At 40.2% G+C, this 24779-nt stretch overlaps 1 protein-coding gene across 1 annotated transcript; it reads left to right on the forward strand.

Moving 5' to 3' along the window:
• The first annotated feature begins 788 nt into the window (after window positions 1–788).
• On the forward strand, window positions 789–22388 carry TGS1 (trimethylguanosine synthase 1). Its single transcript, XM_085573825.1, has 13 exons — window positions 789–963; window positions 1590–1654; window positions 3042–3214; window positions 5078–5930; window positions 6704–6821; window positions 7765–7851; window positions 8569–8740; window positions 10204–10558; window positions 11420–11593; window positions 12519–12662; window positions 13615–13831; window positions 14850–14928; window positions 22021–22388. The coding sequence occupies exons 1-13, from the start codon at window positions 824–826 to the stop codon at window positions 22135–22137; spliced, it is 2694 nt and encodes an 897-aa protein (XP_085429951.1). The 5' UTR covers window positions 789–823; the 3' UTR covers window positions 22138–22388.
• Window positions 22389–24779: the final 2391 nt, after the last annotated feature.

Raw genomic sequence — 24779 nt, forward strand, 5'->3', positions numbered from 1 at the left:
CAGGTAAAAAGAGATCCCCAAGTCTGTAATTTTTAAAGACCCTCCAACTCTGTCCCTCCAACCCTCCAAGTCATCAGGTCTCTCAATGGCGTTTTCCCAGATTGTATCTTGAGCTATTGCTTGAAGCAAGACCCTGCAGTAAAGAAATCTGTGAGCAAAACTTGTTTATCTGTATCCCTGTGCCATATCACACGTGGTTGTTTCCCAATGGTTTCCTCCCTCCCTTCCTCTGCCTCCAGGGCCTCATTCCGACCTTCCTGCCTCACCCTGCCTCCTCCCAAGCCCCTTTTCTCACCAGGCTTTGTTTTCATTCTGACTCCCTCTGCCCATCTTCTCCCCACTCTCCCCGTATTAAGCTCTCCTGTTAATTCTTTACTGTGAGAGTGGTGAGGCACTGGGGTTTCCCAGAGAAGTTACCCTATCCCTGAAAGTGTTCCAGGTCAGGCTGGATAGGGTTTTTAACAACATGTTTTAGTAGAAAATGTCCCTGCCCATGGCAGAAGTGTGGGTACAAAGTGATTTTAAGGTCCGCTCCAATCCAAACCATTCTGTGATTCTGATTCTGCTCTAGTCACTATTCCCAAAACGCCTTGCTCACTTCTGTTTCCTACTCCTGGTTTTACCAGATTTTGGCCGCCGCATCTTCCACTGCAGACTTTTGCTGCGACGCTGTTTCACACCGCGCTCCTTAGCCCGCTCTCCGAGCCCCAGCCGCCCGCCGCAGCCCCGCGGGGCGCCGCCGGAGGCGCACCCGGCCCCGGGCCGCGCTCCGGCCGCAGCGGGGCGGGCGCGGCCGCAGTTCCGGCGGAAGGCGGCGGCGGGCATGGGGCAGGAGCCGGGCCCGGCGTGCGGAGCCGCCGCGGCCATGGGGCAGGAGCCGGGCCCCAGGCTGGTGGCCGAGCTGCTGCTGCGGGCGGGGGCGGCCGGCGGCATCCTGTGCCTCTGCTCCCGCGCCTTCGTCGAGTGAGTAGCGCCGGGCGCGGCCGCGTCCTGGTCCCGCTGGGGCCGGGCGGGCAGGGCCGCGCTGCTGCGGCCGGGGGATGCGAGCGGAGCAGGGGGTGGCACAAAAGCACGCCGATATGTTTATCACTCGTGGGGGGAGCAGAAAAGGGTGAGAGGAGCCCCAAACGCTGATCTCTGGGCCGGGGCTCGGTGCGCCCTGTCGCCCCCTTCGCGCTTCCCATCCTCAGGGAGCAGCCGGTTCCTCAACGAGAGGAGGACCAGAATATTTTATTTCGGAGTGTACCGCGTAGCTGCCGCGTTTTCTGAACGTCGCTCCTCTGTGCTTTCCCGCCAGGTTTTATTAAAGTGTTGCCTTTTCCAGATGTTACTTTTTATTTATGTCGCGTGTCTGGAGTCACAGGGCTCCCGTGTGAGACGGGACCTGGAAAGGTGCCTTGGTCCAGCCTTTCATGGGAGCGGAGCCTAGAAGAGTTCAAGTATCTCATCAAGTATCATCTTGAAACGTCCAGTGGTGGGCATTTTATTGCATCCCTGGGGAGTTTTTTTCCACTGAATGATTGCTTTTACTGTAAAAAAAATTTGTTTCAATGATGACTTTCTGTATCTGTGTCTGTCTATTTTTACAGAGATCGAAAATTATATAAACTGGGATTAAAAGGATTTTATGTCAAAGATGGCAATGACAGTACAGGTAAGCTAATACAATGTACTATGGTATGCAATGCAATGTGAGGTGCAGTCTTAAAGTGAGTTATGTGTGGTTATTTAAGTTGTTACTAGTTCTGTGTTTTTCAGTAATTTTGCTATGGGGACAGAAGTGAATAATAACTTAGAACTTACATAGCTTTTAGGTTACCATAATATTGATGTAGAAGTTTGTGTCAAACCAAGTACAGTGCTTATTCCTGTCCAGATAAACTTTACCAGCTAACATAATATTCACCTGGCACACGGAACAGATTACATCAGATATCCCTGACCTGGTCTTAAATCATAATTTCAACTTAATTCAATATTGATTGCATAATGGAGGGTCTGTGGATCCTAGATGTTTGTCACCTCTGTCTCTACCCCAGCCTAGGACATTAGTTGTTGCTAGTTAATCTGCTGAGCGAGAAGTAGAGAAGTGCATAGCACTGATGTGGAGAATAACAATGCACATATGAATCATGTGAGGAGGACCAGAAAAGTAAGTCTCTCACTTGGCATGCTTGTAATCTAGGAATTATCATGGTGTACATGCTAACAAATTCAACACCACTCCCTTACTGCATTTCCTGAATTCTTCATGTTTGCCTACCTGGACATAATTGTTTTGGTATCCTTTTTAATCATTGCTGTGTTGGTAGTTCCAGCAGCATAATATCTTGATTTGAGAGGAAGTCTGTGCAGAAACAGAAGCTGATAAATAATAGCACAGACTAGATTGAGGCAATCTGAGAGGAGTGAAAGAAGGAGATTGTAAACTATGTTTTTGTACATGTATGATTTGTAGGAGAATAATTGGTTAAAAATGGAAAGGTCTCATGTTATGTGATAATTTGGCAGTAAATATATCCTAAAGAACCAAACCAAAAACCTTGAATGTTTCAGTATTATCAACTGAGTAAAGAGCTTTTGATTTCATAATTTCCATCCATATACAGCTCCTACTTTCTCAAAAGTATTTGTAATTTTATATACATATGTTTTTGTTTAACAATTTGATAGAAGTTCAAGCTTGCTGGGGAGGGCAGAATCGGGCAAAGAGAAGGTTATGGAGGCTGTATGGCTGCTTAGCAGTAGCCAAAACATCAGTGTGCTGTCTACACTGTCTCAGCCACAAATCCCAAACACAGTGCCACAGAGACTACTTTAGAGAATGTTAACTCCTTTCCAGACAGACCCAGTCCAGTGCTGTGGCTACTGAAATTACATTTTGATTCCTGCTGATGGTTATGCAGAAATTGAGCTGTTTATGAGGAAGACTTTAAAATGAGAAAGAAAGCATAAGAGGCAGTTTGTCATCTTTTGTGTACCATGCTGTGGCATTGAGGTGTCAAAACCAGATTATATTCATAAATATATCTTGTTAACAGGGGAAGAACAAGCATCTGAGGAGGAGAGCCATTGTCCCAAAGTAAGACTAAAGGTGGATATTAATCATGCCCTGGACCTGGAAGAAGTTGAATTAGACTCAGAAGCTGAGCTTATGAAGAGCATGGGATTGCCTCTTCAATTTGGTGGGCAGTCAGCCCACAGGGACTTTGGGGTAAATCTTTACTTGCTTTATTTGTTCTGTTTGTATTGTGTTTCCACGCCTAGGAACATGCCTCCTCTGAGTTATTTCTGAGATGGCAGTTCATGGAAATGTATCTGAGCTGCCTTTAAGCTGCCTGCATTGCATCCTGGTAACAAGCACACAGCACCTTGGTCTGTCCAGGTTGTAAAACCCCCCTGCCAGTTGGACTAAACAGGGTCAAAGCTGTTCTTTATGTGTCCGTATCTATGTTGCTCTTGTAACTAGATAAACCAGATTTATAACAGCTGTGATAAAGCTGATGCTGCACATCAGGACAACTAGTACAGTCCAGTCTGAGCATGTATTTTCACACTGTCTCCTTTAACCATTTAGATTTTGAGAGTAATGTAAACAGCTAGTTTTTCAAATCCCTCTTGCAGCTGATAAAGCCAGGCTGTTCCAAAAGGCAGGAGTGAGCCTTTGCTTCTCTGCCTCCCATAGGGAGCATTTGGGCTTTAGAAGGGGCCTGAAGTTTTCACAGACAAAAAGACAGTGCAATATTCAGTGTCCACTTTATGGAATACAGACCTCCCTGACAGTGAGACACAGCACTGCATGGTTCTGCCCTGTTAAATTTATAAATAAATAGAGGAAACTTGTATGTGATTTTAATTGATAACTTGTAAATAGACCACACAGGCATCCAACTTTAAGCCCCAAATGTATATACAATGTTTATTACTATGTAGTAATATGCAAATAAGTTGAATCAAAAAATAATGAATTTTCTTATTTGGTTACTAGTAAACTTTGTGCTTTGGATTGTGTATAATAGCATGAGGGATGTGTATGAAACATCAATGCCAGTTCTTAAGTTTTACCTTCTTTATAGTCTACCTTACACTTTCATCAGTGTAACAAAACTAAAGATTGCAGTTAATGGGGTGTACATTCGCAGTTCTTTGTCCATGTGGCTCTTGGCATCACAGAAAGCCCCTCTGAAACAAGTGGAGCTGTAATTGATGAAACAAACAAGTTACCTTAGTAGTGTTCCTTTCAGGAACAGGTTTCTGTCTTCTGTTCCACCAGGTAACTGTAGTAGCTGAGTTTGTTGTAACAAGTGAAATGATTGTACTGCACAAATGAAAGGGCCACCTGTTTGAGCAGGAGGTTGTTGTTTCCTTATTTCTTTTTTCTGTTAGCCAACTTGGAGATTATTATGGGATGGAAAAGATATTACTCCCCTCTTTTGGGTCACTCTCTTCAAGACATACAGAGATTCAGCTGCAGGATTTATAGAGTTTTTGAGTACAGAGTGATTTCTTTTTTTGTGTACAGCATCCAAAGATAACAAGGATTTAACATTCTATGAGGATGAGCATTATGTTTGCTATCCTAATAAGACACTGGGCAGTGTTTGCTGATTGGGCAGATACCAGGTAAAAGTAAGGGTCAGCCACCACACACCCCATAAAACAAAACCTTGATGATAGCAAGATAGTGTTTTGCTGTTGAGCTCAACCTTGTCACCCTTCAGTACTTGATCAACTTCCCTTTAGGATTTTACAGTGTTGTTTGTTGATGACTTTCCTTCTGAATCTTTAAGCTGCTAATGATTTCCCACTCAGCAGCCCCACTTCTGTCTATCATTCTGCTTTTTTGTGTATGTGTGTTTCTACAGACTTTCTTACAGCTCTTCCTCAGAAGTGTCAGTTGAGGTTATTTAACAGGGACGTATCAGACCCAGAAACTCTACAGCCTTTCTGGGGAGAAAGCTGACAGCAGGTTTGCAGTGAGAGGGAGGGAGGGTTGCAATAGAAACAGAAATGTGATTGGAGAGAGGACAAGACTGCATATATATTGTGGACTTCTATCTTTTCCATTATCTTTTAGGCAACAGAAAATTATAGAAAGAAAAATAACGTGAAGATTATGCAAAAGAAAAAGAAGAAGAAAAAAAAGTTACAGCAAAAACATGAGGATAAAATGGGGCAGGAATGCCAGGACGAAGCTTGTGGTGGTTGTACCCAGCCCATTTCTGGTGAGCTGGCCCTAGCTACAGGGCAATGTGAGATGAGCAGCAAACCTCAGGCTGTAATTGAAGAGAGCTGTGAAAGTTCAGAAAGCCTTGCAAGTGAGACTTTAGCCAGTGAACTTAAGGAAAAGTGGGAGAAGTACTGGAACGAGTACGGAGAGGGCCTTCTTTGGCAAAGTTGGTTGGAAAAGCACCAGGAGGCCTCATCGTCTGAGGGCATCACGGCCTCTGAGCCTTGGAGGAGTCCAGATACTAAGGAAGAGTGGGAGCAGCATTATAGTGAGCTGTACTGGTATTATTTGGAACAGTTCCAGTACTGGACAAGTCAAGGATGGACTACTGAGAGCTCAAATGGTGACAAGGTGGAAATTAATGGGATTACACAGGAGACTGATTTTTTGGGGGAAATGAGCTTAGTTAGCCCAGGACCTGAGCACAGTGAAGTGCTGAGCTTGCAGCTGTCTCCCTTCAACACCAGAAGTGAAGAAACACTCCCTTCAATTGCTGAGCCCAACAGTGAAATCATCTCTGGGATCTGTAATTTAAATCTGAATTTGGAGGAAGTGGAGCAGAACAGTGCTGCTCTAACAGTAGCCCACAAAGATCCTGAAGAACAGAGTTCATCTGACAGTGGAAGCCAGAAGGAGCCCTGTGATGGAGGAAGCAGAAAAAGGAGAGCATCTTGTGAAAATAAAAATGTTAACCAGTCAGGTAATACAAAATCAGATAAAGTTGATTTTCAGAATTCTCTAGGTAGTTATACATAAGAAATAAGGGCATGTCTGTATTATGCCATGTTTAAAAAGTCAATTAGGTATTTTGTGGAACTCGATTCCTTTTTCTTCCCTCTGCTTCTTTGGATGATTTTTCTTTTTAACCTGTATATTGAATGTGTTCTTCAGCCAGAAATGGTTTTAACAGAACATGTACTTCATACATCTTCAGATGTTCTACAGATACTGGTGAGAGATCCCTGTTAGTGCATATTTAATTATTTATCTTAGTCTTGATATTGCAGAGACTTAAGTCTGCTGCTAGTGACTTTCTAAGAGACGAAGAAGCAGATGTGGTCCCAGCTTGATGCTACAGTAGAGCTGGAATGGGAGGGGTGAAAAGAATATCTCCTTTTGAAAAAGAAATGAGAGGACTGTTTAAATCTTACCTTTCTAAATCTGTGTGAATATCTCTGCATAGCTAATGAGATGCAAAACAAATTTTATACACTAGGAGAAACTGTTTCAAATTTTGTATCTTGTGGGCATTTTGTTTTTCATGGAGAGATGAGATAATTTGAAGTTGGTTCTTCATAAGAATGTTAATGCTACAGTGTAATACTGGAAGTTTTGTTAGTGTGTTGTCCCTCAAACAAAGACAAGTAAAGATGTGTGTTTGGCGCTCTAGTTGTAGCTACAGGGGTGCTTTGGGGACGGGAAGATAAGGAATTGATTTATGCAAAAAGAAAATATGATGTATCTTTTTTTTAGGTGTGCAGGAGTCATGTAGCTCAAATTCAAACGAAAAAAAGCAGTTGCTGCTTCCTGACCAGGATAAAGATGAGGATGAAGAGCCTCCTGAATACAGATGTGTCAAAGTCAAGAGAAGGCAAGTAATGAAATTTATATGAGCTTTTTTCTCATGCAGTCCAGCTCCAGGAGCCTTCTGATTTATACTAACTATACCCTTGATTGAGGATATGAGTTAAAATGTCAGTACAAAGCCACATAGTCTTCCATCACTGCTTATTGCTTTGCCTCACAACAAGCAGTGGATATTTCCTCTTTTCCAGTGCTTTCTGAAAACAATGTATGGCCTTGATGACTGTGCAAGGTGATGGTGCTATTCTTGTGCCACTGAATAAACAAGATTGTTAAATTGCATAGGGCAGCTTGCTTATTTAGGTCTAATTAGTATAGAGAATACCAGAATAGTAAATAATCTGCATTGAATGCTGCCAGTAAAATGCGCAGAGCTATGGCAGTCATAAAATAGACAGTATCTGCTTTGTCACAATTTTTTTTCTTTCTTCTCTAAAAATATATAGTCTCAAAGATGGTGAGATGACTCTTCCTCTCTAATAAATTTGCAGACTCAAATGTGAAGGAGTGGGTGGCATTGTTACCTGCTAATCATGTAGCTGTGCTTCCATTTTAGTATTTTGCTGTTGCCACAGCATTAATGATAGATAGTAATGTAGATAACGTGATAGATGATGAAGATAATTTGGAAATAGGGTGACCAAACACTGTCTTCATCACGTAGGACTTGCCATTAAGTATTTAAGAGGTCATTTAGAATAGTCGCAATATTATAACCCCAGAAAAAGGGGTTTTACTCATCAAATTGGGTAAAAAAACAAACCAACCCAAAAATTCATGCACAAGAATAGAGTGGTGTTACTTGCTTGGTTTGGTTTCAGCAGTGTGTGGAGGAAGTTAATTGAAGCCCACATTTAAATGTTTTCAATTTGCAAGATTTTTAGTGGTATAGCTGTAAAATGATTAGTTTCTTCACAGTAAGTAACTTTGTCATCTGTGTTTTTTCTTAGCCATGAGCTGGACGTGGAGGAGAACCCAGTGGAAGATCCTGAGGAAACCTGCTCTGTGTTGGGTTTCAAGTGTGGCACAGGACAAAAGTAATTACTTACAAGGAACTGTGGGGCTTTTCATAGCAAGTCAACCCTCTTGTTATTACAGAAATAGACCATTCATCTCCATTTCCTTTTTGTTAAACCTTTGAAGCTGAGTTCCAGAGTTAGTCTCTGGAAATCATTTATACAACCTAAAGTACCTTATGTGCTACGCCTTAGTAACACACAAGGTACTTTCAGTTGTATGAATGTTAAGTGACTGGTCAGGTACTTAAATTAGAGCTTAAAGGCTCTGACAATTAATGATCCTCTCAAGTTTGGAATCCTGTGGGCTGAGATCATAATTTTTAACTGTTTCATATTTTAATTGCATTTGCCAGAAGATAAAAGTAACTGTTTTGGAGGTTCTTGACAGCCACCAAAAAGATCTTTTATTCTTCTAATAAAGATTTTTTTTTTTTTCATTTCCTGTTCTTCAGGTTGGCCTGGGAAATTGTTTTAATCTAAAGTTACACAACTACTAGGAAAAAAAAAAAATCTAAAACTAATTAGGTTAAACATTTTCATATAATTATTTTTAAATTTTCATGAAGGTACGATGTTTTGCAGCTACACACAGTGACCTATTTTAAATGGAGCAATAAAAAATACTTAAGTCTAAATCATTGTTTTGTAAACTTGAGCATTCATGTTAAAGCTTCCAAACTGGAAATTAACCAACTAAGCCCTTATGAACGTGTGTATCTATCTGTCTATTTTCAGGTATGGTGGAATTCCAGATTTCACCCACCGAAGTGTGCAGTACTTGGAGAAAAAAGCAAAACTCAAATCCAGATTCTTGGATATGCGTAAACCAAGGAAGAGCAAAAACACACACATCTTCTTTACAGAGAAATCTGAAATTACATGCAAAAAAAGCAAAACTTTGAAGAAGGTATGTTTAGTTGTTAACACTCTTGTAATTAATAGGTTTATCTGCTACGTTAGCTGTTGTATTATGAAAGTGAAAAAAAATATTGATCGCCCGGGGTAGATGGCATTTTCAAATGTCAGTCCACCGCTCCTTTTTTTTTTTTTTTTTTTTTAATTAATTGTTTTCTCCCCATCTTCTCTACCTCCCACCAATGTGAAGAGTATTTAGATTAGGATGGCTATGGAAAGGCATTGGTGGATCCTGTCAAGAGGAATGTGAGCTTAAATGGCCAAGTTATGTGAAAGTTATTCCTAACATCTGGGTGCACATAGCTTTAGAGGTAGATTTGTGTTGTAGATTTGTAGGTGTCTTTGATAGTAAATTGCATGTGAAGCCAGTTGTTAATGCTGGCATTTCAGCAGTAACAGAAAATCTTTGTGTAGATTAATGTATTTTGTGTAACTCCATGTTTTTAGTAATTTTTAAAGGGTTTTGCTTATACCTCTACCTGCATTTATTTTCATCTATAACTTTATGTGCTTTTTTTTAAACTCAGAAATTGTGAAGAAGTGTAAACATTTGTGCACTGGAGATTTTACTTAATTAAGTCTTTCTGAGAATCTGAGGGCACAGATTGTAATGTTATTTCGCCTTTTTCTGGGATGCTTGCTATTCACCAAAACCCAAGTGCAAAGCACTGTTTTCTGGTGGTGCTGATGCCCATACGTGTTTTATTGAACTCCATAACTATAATTTCTGATTAATTTTTTATTTTGTACCTGAGGCCAGTATAGTTTGAGGGTAACTTCAATTATGTGAAGGAGAAAAAAGTTATGAATTTCCTCAGGCTTCCAGATAAGGAACTGCTCCAGGTCTAGAGCCACTCAGAGCAACAATATTGTAAAAAGGAGCATCTGCATGTGCCTTTGAGGAGTTTGGAGTGGTGTCTGTGCCTTGGTTAGGAGCTTATGTCGAACTCTCTGCTGTGCAGCAGAACCCTTTACCACCTGCACCATTTGGTACATCTTGAAGGTGAGGCAACTAATGTGTGAAGGTAATTTTACCCGTTTATGCTAAAAAACTCTTCCCTGAGAGGCAGAGTACATCTCTGAATGCAGATTAGAAGAAGATAGTTTTGAAGTAGTAGATTTGGTCACCTGGGCTGTGGCAAGTGTGACTATTTAGATATTAGATGATAATTATTTACTGTATTTATCAGTTGATCTTTTGGTTGGTTGCTTTTTTGTTTCTCTTTTGGAGGTAGCTGACATCAAGTTCCCAAAGGCGACTTGGTACAAATATTTTTAAAAGGGAGCATGGTTAAGGACTACTTGAATGTTTTGAGTCTGGATATTTTAGTGTTTTCAAAATACACACAGTAGAGAGTGCCTGCAGTGGCAGGTGCTTTTGAACTGTAAGTCTTTTAAGCTGTTCTCTGGATGGCAGATCATCATCTGATCATCTGTGATACTTGACAATTGCAGGTTGAAATGTTCCTGAAGCAGGTTAATAAACCTGAGGAGGAAGACACGTCCCAGACGGCCACCCCGCAGGGTAAAGCAGAGGCATCGTCCGTGAGCAGCAGCGACTCAGAGGGTCAGGAGGGTGTTGCTGCCACGCGGAGTGCGACGCTGGATGCTGAAATCCAGGAGCCACCGTCTTCCAGTGCAGCCTGCACAGCACCTGCCGGGAGTGAGCCTGAGGGGGAGGCGCGGGATGCTGCGGGGAGTGGCTCCGAGGAGCAGGGGGCAAGGACGCCTGAGCCTGGCGATGGGCGGCAGCTTGTCCCTCTGGATATTCCTGATTATCTTCAGCCAGAGACGGAGGACATCAGCCAAGGTAAATCAGTTTCCTGCACGCTGATGAAATGAATCGGCAGTGGACTTAGTACTGCCTTCTCAAGTGACTGTGTTGTGCACTACTTACTTAGTTAATTTGATAGGACTCATTTGATCTAAGGGTATTGAAAGCAACTGAGAGCTGTGCTAGTGAAATTAGGTTATTTCTGGAATGCTAGAATCCCAAGTCTTGTCTTTAATGGTGACAGTATTTCTTTATAGATGAACAGTCATTGTTTATCCTCAACATGGTATAACAGGTCTGCAAGTCATACCTTTTACTCCCTCTGCAAGGATGAGGGTGATTAAACCTCAAGTTGCTGCACAGACCATCAAGTTTTAGGTTCAAATGCGCATTGCTGAGCTCTAAGGAACATGTGTTGCTAAAATTATTTTCTAGGATTTAGAAAAAATCAGTATTACGAACTTTTCTATATAATATGAAACAAAGGAAAGCAGGATTATTCAGATTTTTGCTTATAATTTAATCCTTCCTACAGTAGTTCAGTTATGTTTGATTCCTGATGTAAAACTCTTGTCTAGATTGGTTTTTCTTCATTACTGATAAAAGGGCATTAAACTGGTCTCTGATCCACTTGTTTGCTCATTACATAGAGTTTGTTGTCACCAGTTGAAGATTCAGGCTCTTAAATAATGGGTGAACAGTGACGATTTTTAGGACTGTGACTAATCCCTTGAAATACAGGATACTATTTTTTAATTTAAAGCCTCTAGTTTTGATAATCCGGCAAACAGTAATAAAGAACATTTTAGCAGTGTTTTACAATCTTAACACTCACCTACCAATCACATTCCCTAGCCTACAAGAACAGTGACTGTTAACTTTTGCAGTGTCTTCCAGCTGTAGATGAAAAAATTACTGTGAAGAAGAAGGAGACAAAAAGAAGAAGGAGGAATAAAAATGCACTGAGAACTATACCTCCTGAGATTGCTGCTGATCCAGAGCTCGTCAAGTACTGGGCACAACGCTACCGGCTCTTCTCTCGGTTTGATGAGGGAATTAAACTAGACAGAGGTGTGTTCAGTACTAAGTGTGCTGACTTGTCGGTATATCCGAGGATGTGTCCAAATGTTTGGTCTTTCTTGCAGTTTATTACTAATTTTCTTAAAGAAGGAGCACTACTGAATGTGTGTTTGCACCCCACCCCCAGCAGGCAGGTAGAAGTCTTGGACTTCAGGAGTGCTTTTAGTTTGGGACATCCCTGTCTGCATTAGTCCTTATATTTGCTGATCATCTTGCTGGACCCAATTTATACTTTCTCAGGACTTGTTCAGAAACTCAGTGACATTTTTCTATTTCTATATTTTATAAAATAATTTTGTGAAACTTCCAAGTATGCTGATGGATCTAGTTTCATTCTGTTTTGTTCTGACTTGCAGCAGTCACTTGCAAAGCAGCTTTTTTCCATGTTTACTTGCAAAGCACTTCAAGTCATAAATGAGTAGGTAAAAGTGGAGTTAGGATTACCAGACTTTTTTTGTTGTTTGTGTTTGTAATTTCTAATGCTTTCCCTCATAAACTTGCAGATTAATTGGCAGACTAGACATTGTGGTGAAGAAAATTAAATGTTGGATATAAGAGACTATATTTCTGGTTTTATTTGCTACAGAGCATAAGAATGATGTATAAAGTTTTTCATAGCTGTGCCCGTGGACTTCTCCTTGATAAACTAGAATCCTCAGCACCAAGGTCAACAAAGCATGTACTGAGATCGAGGCATATCTGTTTGATTCAGTGAGACTTTGTTTGCCTAGCAAATCTCTGGACTGAGTAGAGTTTATCATCTTCAAAGCTGGTATTTCCTGGTGGAATGCACTAAGCCAAAATTCTTGGGATTAGTGCTATACCATCAGTTTTATGTGGGGCTTGGTTGTTTGTTTTTAAGTTAAGTGACCTTGAAATAAGAGGTGAAAATACATTTCTTCCTCTTCCTCTGCAGAGGGCTGGTTTTCTGTTACTCCTGAGAAAATAGCTGAGCATATTGCCATCCGTGTCAGTCAGTCGTTCAACTGTGACATCATAGTGGATGCGTTCTGTGGGGTTGGAGGAAATGCTATTCAGTTTGCATTGACCTCAAAAAGAGGTAAGTGTTGTAAACAGTGCATTAGTTTTGTTTCTTCAGTCTTTTTCCTGACACTATTTGGGTATGTGCTCTGTTGATTTATTTTTTTTTTCAATGCTTCTGTAGCAACAGCAGCTGTTTCACTTCATCAGACTCACAGTGTGACCTCTGTTTTCAAAAAGGACCAATAAATCTGTTTTTCTAAGTCAGAGTTGGATTTGTGTTGTACTAGTCAACACTACTTTTGTGTGGCATAATATCTGGTCTGTCAGATACTCGAGATCCCTGGTATAAGTGAACTATTGTCAAAGCTGTTATGCTTTTCCCATTTCTTACTTGAAGTCTGTGTTCTCAAAAACAGGTTCCACGTGAATAGTACTCAAAGCACTGAATGGAATCACCTGCAGGTTCTGCAGAACCAAGTACAGAAAAGCAATGATAACTTAATGTTAGTCTAATGCCAGATAATGAAATTGTAGTGCAGTGTTGAGAGTATTTCCTGTAAAAACATTTCCCGCTAGTTACTCATACCATTTTATCTAACTCTTCTGACTAATGTTTGAGCAAGACAAATGGCAGTTTCTACCGCATTAAATTTGGCAGGCTATGATCCAGTCTATACACATCACTTGGCTTTTTGTATTTCCTGGCTAAATTTTAATTTCTGTTTTTATGTACTAATCTTGTATCATCCACCTCTCTTGGGCCGTGTTGGTTGTGGCTTTTTAAACTCAATTTTCAGAGCTATGTGGCCAGGCTCAGATAAATGTTTCTCTTTAACAAAGAAGAGTACGTTTCTAATGGACACCATTGAAGTTGTCAGACTCCTGCCAAGGACTTCCTCTCTTAGGCAGACAGTGCCGTGTCCGGCCCTTGAGCCGAGGTGCGGGGCTGTCACAGCAGCGGTGGGTGTCTGACCGCGGTGACCTGCCGCTCCCCGCTAATCCCAGTGTTTGCCGTCTCTCGCGGGCAGTGATCGCCATCGACATCGACCCCGAGAAGCTGCGGCTGGCGCGGCACAACGCGGAGGTGTACGGCGTGGCCGAGCGCATCGACTTCCTGTGCGGGGACTTCATGGCGCTGGCGGCCGGCCTGCGCGCCGACGTGGTGTTCCTCAGCCCGCCCTGGGGGGGGCCCGACTACGCCACTGCCGAAATCTTCGACATCCAAACCATGATCTGCCCGGATGGATATCCTTTCCAAGTTATGCCATGTGGTGGGCTTCTCTCTTTCCTCTTTCTCTCTCTTCCTTGGGGTTTGCACGCTCAGTTGGCTCAGTGGATGACATGGCTGGCAGCTGGAGTTCCAGGTGCAAACCATTTGTTTAGTCCTCTTCACCATCTAAATTTAAATATCTTTATTACCAAAAAAAAAGGCTGATGAGATTTCCCTAAAAGCAAAAAATCTATTAGTGAATTGGGTAGCTCTCAACTTAAAATGTTAATTCAGCAGTTTTAATTACTTTGAATTATTTTATTAAAATACCCCATACCAATCAAATAGACATGTAGTGTGTGTATATATAATAACTAATTGTGTGAACAATGACCTTGTCATTAATTCTACTTTTTAATTGATTCCTAAAGGGAATATCTTATTTAAAATAGCTTACTAAAACTGTTCTCAGTCATAGCACCTGCCTATGACTTGGGAAATCACCGAAGAGTGCAAGCAAAATATTAACTCTTAATTAATATGTAGAATTTCATACTAGCTTATTAACAGTGATACTGAGCACTCATTCATCTAAGAAGGTATTAACATAATAGTTTCATCATATATGAAGTGTGGGGTTTATTTTGCCACAGAATAATCTTAATTTGTTCCCTTTTTTTGTTAAAATGTAGCCATATTTGTATAACTAAGAAAATCTTCTTACACATGTGTGAGAGATTCCACAAAATAGATTAAAAAACAAATATAAACCAAATATAACTAGCTACAAACTACATTCAAATTTGTCAAATACTTTTCTGTAGTCCAGTCAGATTTTCATGAAAAGTGAGTGTTGGGGTTTTTTTCCTACTTTATGGGGAATAATGGTGAAATACAGTTTCTGCATTTCAGAAGAGAATCCTACTCACCTACTCAAAAGATTAACTACAATTTAATTGCATAATAGCTGAAATTGAGACATACCTTCCAAATGAATCAATATAAAGAAACTTTTCCCTCCCCACTCTTGTCTTTTCCTTTACTGGCTTCTACATTTGAAATTTTCAGGCTCTCCAAGATGATCACCAACAATATTGTGTATTTTCTGCCTCGGAATGCTGATATTAACCAGGTGTGTTACTGTATGAGGTCTTAGTAACAAATAAAATGCTCAGCTGACATAAAACATAAGTATTATGTTTTATGAGACTTTTAAGTCTGTTCAGCTGAATGTGGGGTATTTGGTTGGGGTTTTTAAATTTGACCCTTGTGTTATGTGATTTCTGTGTTTGCAGTACTTTTGGTATATTTAGAAATGGGAGTATAAGATTATTTCCATGATTTTGACATTGTTTCTTCTTAAAGCAACAGAATGGGGTTTCATGTAGAAGTTTCAAAGCCAATTGCCAGGTACATACATCATTATAAAAATATCCAAACCCAATGAAAATACATTAACCAGCTGTCACTGTCTGATAAGTTGGTGAATCCCAGACTTCATGGCTGTCAGTTTTTGAAGGAGTTGCACGAAATCATAGCCTGCAGTCACTGCTCTCAAGGATGATACTTTTGGTGTCCAGACAGGTGTGTGGTTCTGTGTAGGCTGTTTGCATTGAAGTGATGTGTGATAAACAGAGAATTTGTGACACCAGTGTGGGGTTTTTTGTATTAGAGATTTTTGGTAGAAGTTTTTTTTTTTTAAGCAGTTACATGACTAACAATTCCCCTGAGTGTCTGGTTTAGGTTCCTCTGTGTATTTTTTATGTTAATTATGTCTTGTAGCCTTTTGGAAAGAAGGAATCAGTTCTCACCTGCAAGATGTCACAGGAATTCCCAGGACTTTTTCTTGCTTTTCCAAAAACTGCATCTGACTTAAAGTAGCCAGGGCATCAAGCCATGTGGTGGCTTGTGAAATTGTTGGTGGCAAACAGCTAGCTTGAGAAATAGGCTGAAATTCACGTGGCCTGAGTATTAGCAGACTCTCAGCCCATGCTGTGCACAGCACTGTTGATTTGGCAGGTGAGGATTCAATTCCTTTTTGCATTTCAGGCTGGTGAAATGTAAAGTGGCTTATGAATCTTTGAACAGGGACCTTCATTTTAGGTAGAGTTTCTCTAATTACAATGTCATGTCTTAACACTGCATTTTATCAAATATTTCATTCCCATGATGAAGAGTGACCTTAGAGTTTTCTGCTCTGCTCATGAGCACCTTTTACTGGCTTTCTAAATGGCCAAAGGCATCTACGTTTCACTTGTGTTTCCACAAAAGCATGCAGGAGTAGTCCCCACAGGCCTGCACCTTTTCTTCAGAAGAGCTGAGCTCTTCTGGGTGATTGGGCCAGGTGTCCTGACGTTTCTACATCTTGGTGCAGTTGTCTCTGAATGATGTTAACTACATCCATGGGTTTGGCTTAACACAGGTGGCTGCAGAGTAACAGCTGTTGCTCAAAAACATGGCTCAGTTGTTAAGAGTTCATGGCTGAGGTCCTGGGTTCAGTTCAGTGTTCCAGGCTATGGGCTTCACTCAGGAAGAGAAATCAGCTCCTTTTGCCTTTAGAAATAGTGTCAGTATAAGAAGAAAAAAAAAAAAAAACCCAAAAGGTTGATGATCTGAGAGTGGGAAAGAACGTTAATCAAGCCCACTGTTTAAGGAAGTGTCTTCCTCCTGTGTGGACAAAGATGTGTCAAACATGACTGTTCCAACCATGACCTTAGTCAATACTCTGGTCCACAGAAGACTGTTATGGGTTTGACTACCAAAATCTCTATTGGCTGTATTTAAGAATGAAGTTTCTGGATTTACTGCCATTACACTTCTAGGGCTGTGAATCTTCAGCAAAATAAAAATTAATAATTAAAAAAAAAAAAAAAAAGCCCAGCAGTTAAAAGGCACCTTGCAATAAAATTACTGTTTAACCATTAGTTAAGGTGATTCAAATGTAGTGGAAAATATGTAATTTTTATGGAAGATAGCTATCAGATCACTGTTAGATAGCAAACATAAAAGAGGGATATAGGGATCCTGCTGCTGGAGTGAAAGCAGGGTGGTAGCTGATCTTGACCTTGCTGTGTCAGAGGATTCAGTGTTCATTGCCTTATTGGTGGACAAGTTATCCAGCCTTGTTCCACATGACTTTATTGCAAAACCAATACTTATTACTTTTGCAGGCACAGCCACGTTGCTGTAGAGTTGATCTTGTAGGGAGAAATGGGATTCTTTGAATTCCCTTTAAAAAATCAATGGAGTTTAGGTCTCAGAGAAGTGAACTTTTGTACTTCTGCCTCGAGAGGGAGCAGTGAACCAGTGCAAGGTGCTTGGTTCACTTACAAGAAATGTAAAAACATTTCCCTGAATTGCATCGAATCTCCTTATGTACAAACCTGTTAGGAAATTAGTAATGTATGCAGGTCTGGTTTTAGGTTGAATTAATCTTTAACAATATTCTTTCTAGCTAGGAGTAATGAGGAATAATAATTATGTTTGTGCACATACATTAAAAAATAAGTTTATTACTGCCTGTAATTATGTAGTTCATAAATGTAGCTTATGAAGTGTTTATCAAGTTGTGCTCTCTGCCTCATTGAGCAGAATGAGAAGTGTGTACTCACCTCTGGGAAATGGAGTCATCCCAGGTAGTCCAGTCTCTTTCACAGACTCTTTTCTATACCAGATAATACTTCTGCACGTTAATATTTGCAGCAAAGGAGGAGGAAACTACAATTTGTTGCTGTAGGACCTCCTTGCTAATGGTGGAATCTGTTCTTTTCATGTCATTGTAGAAATTGTACACGGTTACTGTTGGTCTCTCACTGGTGCTCAGAATGTTGTCAGGCTGCACGATGGCTCCCTCCAATAAACTGGTGAGCCTGAAATGTTGGTGGCGTGGTCTGTTGTGAGACAGATAACCACATCAGCATCTTTATCAGCCTAGCCAGGTTTGGGATATGGAGTAATGGGGAATTGGGAGTTTATTACTTACCCTGCTTGTGCATGGTTAGCAGCTCAGATACTGGATTGTGCCTTAGTGATTGTTTAAAATGTCACTGTTTTTTGAAAACAGGCATACTGCTGTTTGTGGTAGTTATGTCTCATTTTGTCAAACTGTGCTGTTGTCAGAGCTTTTGCTGTCCTAAATGTTGGTGTCTCAGACCTGGCTTATATTTCAAGTACTGCCAGAATATAGGAATTACTTTTTGTTTCTTGTCTAGTGTAGAGTGGTTCCATGAGCCTAGAATTAAGCAGTGTTCTGGATCTTGATTGTCTTACAAAACATACACATAATGCTGGTACTCTTCTTTTTTTTGTTGTCTTTGTTCCCACCTCATTTCCATCAATCACTTTGAGAAAATCATGAGACACTGAGGCCTTGTTCTGTCTGCAACATACTGCCTGGATGGAAAACTGTTTGCTGTCTTTCTGTCTGTGAAGGTCCAGTTGTTAAAAATGACTGCTCAATGAAGGGACTGTAAAGATGGGTAAAACCCATTTATTTATTTGAATTTTCTCTTTTAGCTACGATTATAAATGGAGAGTAGCCAAATAGGATTTGCCAAGCAGAGTCATCTTTATTTAGTAGTAAATAGAACAATGAGCAAAGCAGGGAATGAGAGGCCAGGAAATGAACAGAGGTTGGTTTTGTAGTATTTTTAAGGTACTTGTGTATTAGGGGAGTTGACAGGGAAAAGACTGTTGGTTGATGTGTTTTGCAGGCTGATAATTTCTAAGTGAATGTAATTGCATACACTTCAGCTGTGACTATTGTGTTAATAACAACAGCTTTTAAGTAGCCCACTTCAAACTCATGTGTGTTCTCTGTCCTTGATAAAAGAGAAAGCCAGAAGTTACCCATAGCATACACCAAGCCACAGTGATACCTCTGAACGTCAGTCTTCCTAAAGCTCATAGTGCTTGCATTCTGAATTGTAATTTGCCTGCACGAAGTAAGAAAAAAATAAATAAATGTCTGGCCTGTTAAAGGGTGGCAGCACCACTGTGATGGTGTCATAATTCACATGCATACCTGTACATTTTATAAAATGCTGCCTGAGAGCATTTTAATTTATTATGTTCAGTGTAAAGAATACCATTTTCTTCTTTTTCAAGTGGGTTGGGTTTTGTTCCTCTTAGCTTTTATGTTGGATGCAGTGGGAGGGGATTTGTCATTTTAGTAGTATTCTATAAAATTAATTGATTCACAGTGTCCTTGTGTGACTGCATATCAAGTCAAAAAGCTTGTGTTTCTCATACCTCAGAAAAGTTTCTAGGAGGGGAGAAAAAAATATGGTAATTTTTTTGTCCACAGTTATGTTAGTTGGTGGCTGGAACAGATAGGAAGTTGCTTTATTAAAGGAAGTTTCAGTATGATTTTAAAAATGTAGAAAAAACCCTAAGACCAGTAGGAAAACCTTCAAGATCAGAAGTACACTTGAAGAATGTAAGGGAAGTTTGCACCTTAAGCAAACTGAAATAATCTATGTTTGTTTTATGCTCCTGAAATAATCTATGTTTGTTTCCCTTTTCATCTTTTCTGATGTCTCTTTTTCAAACCTGTTGGCTACTTTTTTTCATATGTTTCAGCTGTGGCTGTAGCTATGGACTCTTTCTAGTGGTAGTCACTGAATTGAAGGATGAAGGTGAGAGGTGAGAGGGATGCAGGGAGATGTTCACTGAAGCTGCAGCCTTTACCTCTGCCTAGGGACAGCAGCCCACCCAAGTTAGTGTAGGTTTGGGCTAAAGAATAAACCAGGGTAAGGAGAATTGCCAGCAGGGAATCATTGTATGTACACAAGAAAGTGCAAAATAAAGATATTTTGGACTAGTCAAGTTTTTAAAAGAAATTAAGAAGCCTTTCTGTATTCATTGTTGTAGTGCACTGCAAAAACAGGAGATGTTTGCCAGTATCTCTAAAAATAGCTGAGCACCTTTGTTTTTCTCAAAGCATCGTTCCTCAATCTTATGTTATTTTTAGAGGGTGTCCCTCTGCCAGGCCAGACCTTTCGAAGCTTGGTGTGTGGCAGTCTTCCCTCACAACACTTATCAGGGCTGACTGAGCCCTGCTGAGGAAAACTTGGCAACTCCTATGTAATTAAATTTGCAACCTCCAGCAATTTACAACTAAGCATTGTCACAGAGGATTTGCGTTTCTTTCCTCTGTGTATCAGGTGAGTTAAAGAGCGTACAGTACCAGATCTGTCACAGCACAACTGATTCCCATGTGTTTATTTAATTTTTTTTTTCACCTTTGGGTTTATCAAATACCTTTAGTCATTGTTTGAAATTAATCATAGTTATCCTGTGTTTAACACTTAGACAGCAGACACAGCATATGTATATTTTCAGTTGTCCCTTGGTGGGCACCACCCATCAGTGTGGCATCTTGTTTTACTTGGTCTTCTAAGAGAAATGTTTAGTAAACACTAGTGTTTAATATCAATGCATTAGTCATACTTAGATATGCTAGTGACACAAACCGTGCTGAGAAAGCAGGAGTGCATAACCCCAAGACACTAATTTCAGTATTCTTATATTGACTAACCCAATTAATATTTTAGCATATGTAACTGACATCAACTATAAAGTGCAAACCCTCCTAATGCTTTTTGGAAGGGACATTCCAGCTGCTGTTTGTAAAAACTTAAAAGTTACCATCTTCCTAGAAAAAATATGGATCAACCCACAATGCTTTGTGGATTTCAAGTAAAAACAGATAAGTTGTAAAATTAACATTCCTGATCACTAGCCAATGTTAGATTCTTGTGCTATTTATAAGTCAGCCAGCCTCTGGTTTTTTACTTAAGTGGCAGGTTCCTCTCTGACAAGAACACAGAGCGTTTTTTCCTATCACCAGAAGTTAAAGGATGAAGAAAAAGCAAAAAAATTGAAAGGGACAAAATCAAAACAGAAAAGTAAATGCTTGATTTAGATAACTGTGGCAGTTTTCTGGACAAGTCAATAAAGGTTCAAAGTATAGTTTAAATTAATCTGTTATTTTTTTCTTGATAGTAGGCTGTTTTTTTACTTAGGATAAAATAGAGGAAGTACAGCATGTTTATATTTAAACCTGCACAACAGAGTCAAGGCTCAAGGGGCTTTAGAAGTGTTAATAACACAACTTGAACTCAAAGTTTCAGCTGCTAACACAATCTCAGCTTAAAGATCAGTTAAAATCTACTGCAGGCATGTAGACCCTGATAACTTTACGTCTGCCTGGGAAGTTTCCCTGCATGGCAAACTATAGAAATAATTTTCCTGCAGCAGCCTGGGACAGTGGCAGCATGGAGCAGAACTGGCTGTGGAGCATGAGCCCCCCCACAGGACAGGTCCTCAGGGTCCAAAGTAGAGGGGAAAAAGCAGACAATGTTCAGTTTTGGTGTTTGTCCTTCTGACTGTGCAGTCTCCTGATGAGGAATTGATAGCCTGTAAGCTGTTATCCCTCAGAAGCATCCTGAGTGGGAACAGGAGAGGGGACATTATTGCATTCTCCAGTCCAAAATGCAAAGTCCTGTAATTGTCTGTAATCATTAAGCATTAAAGGTGTGCACCGGGCTCAGTCCAACAGAGCACGAATGGTGAAATTCTCACTGCAGTGATCATAAACACAAAGCTGGGACCGGTGCTGCCTGCAGAGGCACCGCTGCCCCAGCCTTGCCCTCAGCACTGCCTGCAACTCCAGTGCATACAACAGCTTTTTCTTTGGTTGCAATAGCAAAAACAATTAACTGTGGCCTTTTTTCATGAATTTCTCTGTGTGTCTGGGGCTTGGTTTTGTTTGGGTTATTCCCCTCCACCCTAATTCTAATTACTAAAATTGGTTTTACTCTTCCCTCAAAATTTGGGATGCGATATCTTTCAAGCACAGCTTGCAGCTTGCCTTTTGCTATACCTACATGTCTCAAATGCCAAGTACCATGCAAACCAGAGTTTAGCATCTCTTGCCTCAGCACAGCATGTCAAGTTCTGAGTGTTTCTCTTTGGCTCTGAAATCCTATTGTTTTCGTGATTTGGGTGAAGAGGATGTTTCAGTCACAAGCCACAAATGGCTTCTGTGTGTAAAAGGAGACATAAAAAAAGGATCAGAAGCATTAACTGCCAAGGACCGTTTTCCACCAGTATTAACAGAGCAGAGATTTTTTTTTTTCTGATTGTTTGTGCTTTAGAAGGTTTGGGGTTTTGTCTCTTTTCCTGTAGATTGTTTGGTTTATTTTTATTCTTTGTTTTTCAGGTGGCTTCCTTAGCAGGACCAGGAGGGAAAGTTGAAATAGAACAAAATTTTCTCAATAACAAACTGAAGACAATAACAGCTTATTTTGGTGATCTAATAAGGCATGACATCTCCTGAACTCCATGTGGATTCTTCCAAATCCAGCCTCCTTGACTTCTGCTTTGCTTAAGCTTTTGTTACAGCTGGCTGGTCAAAAATGACTTAAAGCCATTTTCCACTTTAATTTCTGTTTACAGAAATTTGTTCTGTTTATAGCTACTATCAATAAATGTTTTATAATAATTTCGACAAAACTGTGAACATAGAAAAGCTGTGAATGTATGAAGAAAGATCTTTATAAAATGCAGTCTTGCAAGGTTCGAGCCCAACCCATGGAAGTGGAGTTCAGAATTTCTTTGTAACTCTCACATGTGCTACTTCTGTGTTTGCTCTGGTTTTGGCACCCAGAGGGTCGAGAAAAATAGCCTGAAAGCCACAGGAGCTGCTGTCTGTGCTTGAGAAGCAAAAGCATCTGAACATCAAGTGGAACTGGAGGGTCAGGTGCATCACAAGAGGTTAACCCCAGTCCACCTCTCTCACTCTCTGCTCTCTGAGAAACCTTTGCAGGATGAAGGTTCACATGTTGATTCTAGTGAGTGCTCTGGCTTGTTGCAGCTCAAAGAGAGAGGTGGCTGTATTTGTGTCTGGAGGTAGGACTCTACCCTCTGGTTATCATCATTTTATTTTACTTTTTATCTCCCTGCCATTCCTCTTAATTGCAAAGATATTTTGAAGAAACCTTCTGCCTGGGGGTTTGTATCAGTAAGCAGAGGGGTTTCTGTCCCCCTTTTTTCTAGGCCTTTGGAATCCTCAAACAGGCTTCAAGGAGGGCAGAAATAAGTTAGCTTTTCCTGGTAAGAGCTCTCTGCTCCCACTTGTAGTTTGGAGGGGGAAGAGTGGCCCTTGTAAAGTTCTCCAAGTAGAAGAGGAGGCAGGTGAGAAATGCCTAGGGCATGGCTTTGGTGCTCTCACTGAAATATTCTTATATTAAGTCCACAAGCTCAATTTTGAGCTTGTTTTTGAGGTAAGAGTGTAGGAATAATAATTCCTACATAATAATAATAATTAATACATTAATAATAATTAATGCTGCTTCCTCTCTGCTTTGAGTGCAGCAGGATGCTGAAGGCAGCAGAAACTTTGCACTGAACCACACATCAGTGCGATCCAAGAAAACTAGAATAACCAAGTAAGAGGATCTATTTGCCCCATTAAGGAATGAAATCCAACTCTTCAAAACAGTTGAAGAGCCCAAAGTGTTTGTGTGTTTATGGATTGTTATGACTCAGTGTGAGTTTGCAGTGCACTAAAATAGCCCTTGAGAAATAGCTGTTTTCTAATTTTGCTTTCTTTCCAGAACCAGACAAGTGCTAAACTGTTAGTGCCACATTCATAGAAGGTATTTTATATAGATACTTTGGCTAGTTTGGATCCCTGTACTTTGCCACAGCACTGTGCTACTGCTTGCTACAGCTACAGCAAGGAAGAAGTCTTGTGCTGGCTCTGCATCAGTATTTAAAGGGAATTATTAAGGAAATAATATTTCTTAGAAGTTTCCTATTAGGTCGTAGGGGAATTTGGCAAGAGTGCTAATACTACAGGAGCTCTAAACCTACTGTGGCAGTGGCATGTGAATGTAATAATGCTGTTAGACTTTCACTACAAGCTACAAACAAAAATCCAAGTCCATGACGCGGAATGAAGGATAGATTAATTTATACTGTGTATGTCACAGTACTCTGTACACTTAAATTTTGCTATGTTTGGCTTGTTGCTGCTTGTAGGAATACCTTTGTCTTATTACTTGGTCTTCTTTCTCTCCTTAAGGAGGTGCTTTAAAAGCATTTTGAGATCTTGCTGATGCTACTTCTGTAAAAGGAAGCTCTGACAGTGAAATGCCTGTGAATTTACTTTTACCTTCTGGAAAGTAGTTAGATTTTGTTCAGCATCCAGTATACAGATTGTGGAAGCTAAAATATAAAAGGTACAACATTTACCCATTTGAATTTTTACTTCCAGTGTAATTAACTTAATGGTAAAAAGGAATAATTTCTCAAAAGGTCTCTGCTGAGCTCTGCGAGCACGTGAAGTATCAAAAGCAGAAGAATATCTTTGTTCATAGCTGTTCCTCTCTCTAACCAAGAAGAGCAAAAGGGGGTTTTTGGGGGTTTTTTTAATTACAACTTGAAATCAGAATACACTCTTCCAGGCTGTGATAAATGTTTGCCCTCACTTCCCACTTGCACAGAGCTGATGAAGTTCCCCAGGGCTTTGAATCTGCCAGTCTGTTAAGCCTGAAATACATCTGTGAGTACTTTTAGTTTTTTTAATAATTTCAACCAACAAACCCTTCATGCAGGAGAGCTTCAGTCATGACTTGCTATAAAATGTTATTTTCCTTTATATTGGAGAAAAAAAATTTTAACACTGTTAAATTTCTGGACAGCTCATGGCCACTGTTCTAATACCCTTCCTGAATTTAGGTAATGTTTTGTAAATTATACATTGGGCAACAAAGAAGTTACATTCCTACAGTAAATACTCATAGAAGTTTGATCTTTTACCCATTCTAAGACACAAAATAAGCTGCAGGAAAAATGCAGATTTTTTTTTCTAAGGACTAAATGCAGTAAACACATACTGAGTTCTACTTTCCAGTACGCTCTTGAGCCTCTAATCTCTCTAGATTTATTTTACTTAAATCCAACCTTAAATCAAGC

The sequence above is a fragment of the Lonchura striata genome, chromosome 2 (genome assembly GCF_050655825.1).
Source record: "Lonchura striata isolate lonStrDom1 chromosome 2, ASM5065582v1, whole genome shotgun sequence".
In the NCBI taxonomy this organism is placed as follows: Eukaryota; Metazoa; Chordata; class Aves; order Passeriformes; family Estrildidae; genus Lonchura; species Lonchura striata.

Bases quoted from the DNA above. Each gene is read 5' to 3' on its own strand.
- TGS1 (XM_085573825.1), top strand. From the start codon at position 824: ATGGGGCAGGAGCCGGGCCCGGCGTGCGGAGCCGCCGCGGCCATGGGG. The intron at 7,852-8,568 runs GTAATTACTTAC...GTCTATTTTCAG, and splicing joins AAGTGTGGCACAGGACAAAA to GTATGGTGGAATTCCAGATT. The intron at 8,741-10,203 runs GTATGTTTAGTT...TGACAATTGCAG, and splicing joins AAAGCAAAACTTTGAAGAAG to GTTGAAATGTTCCTGAAGCA.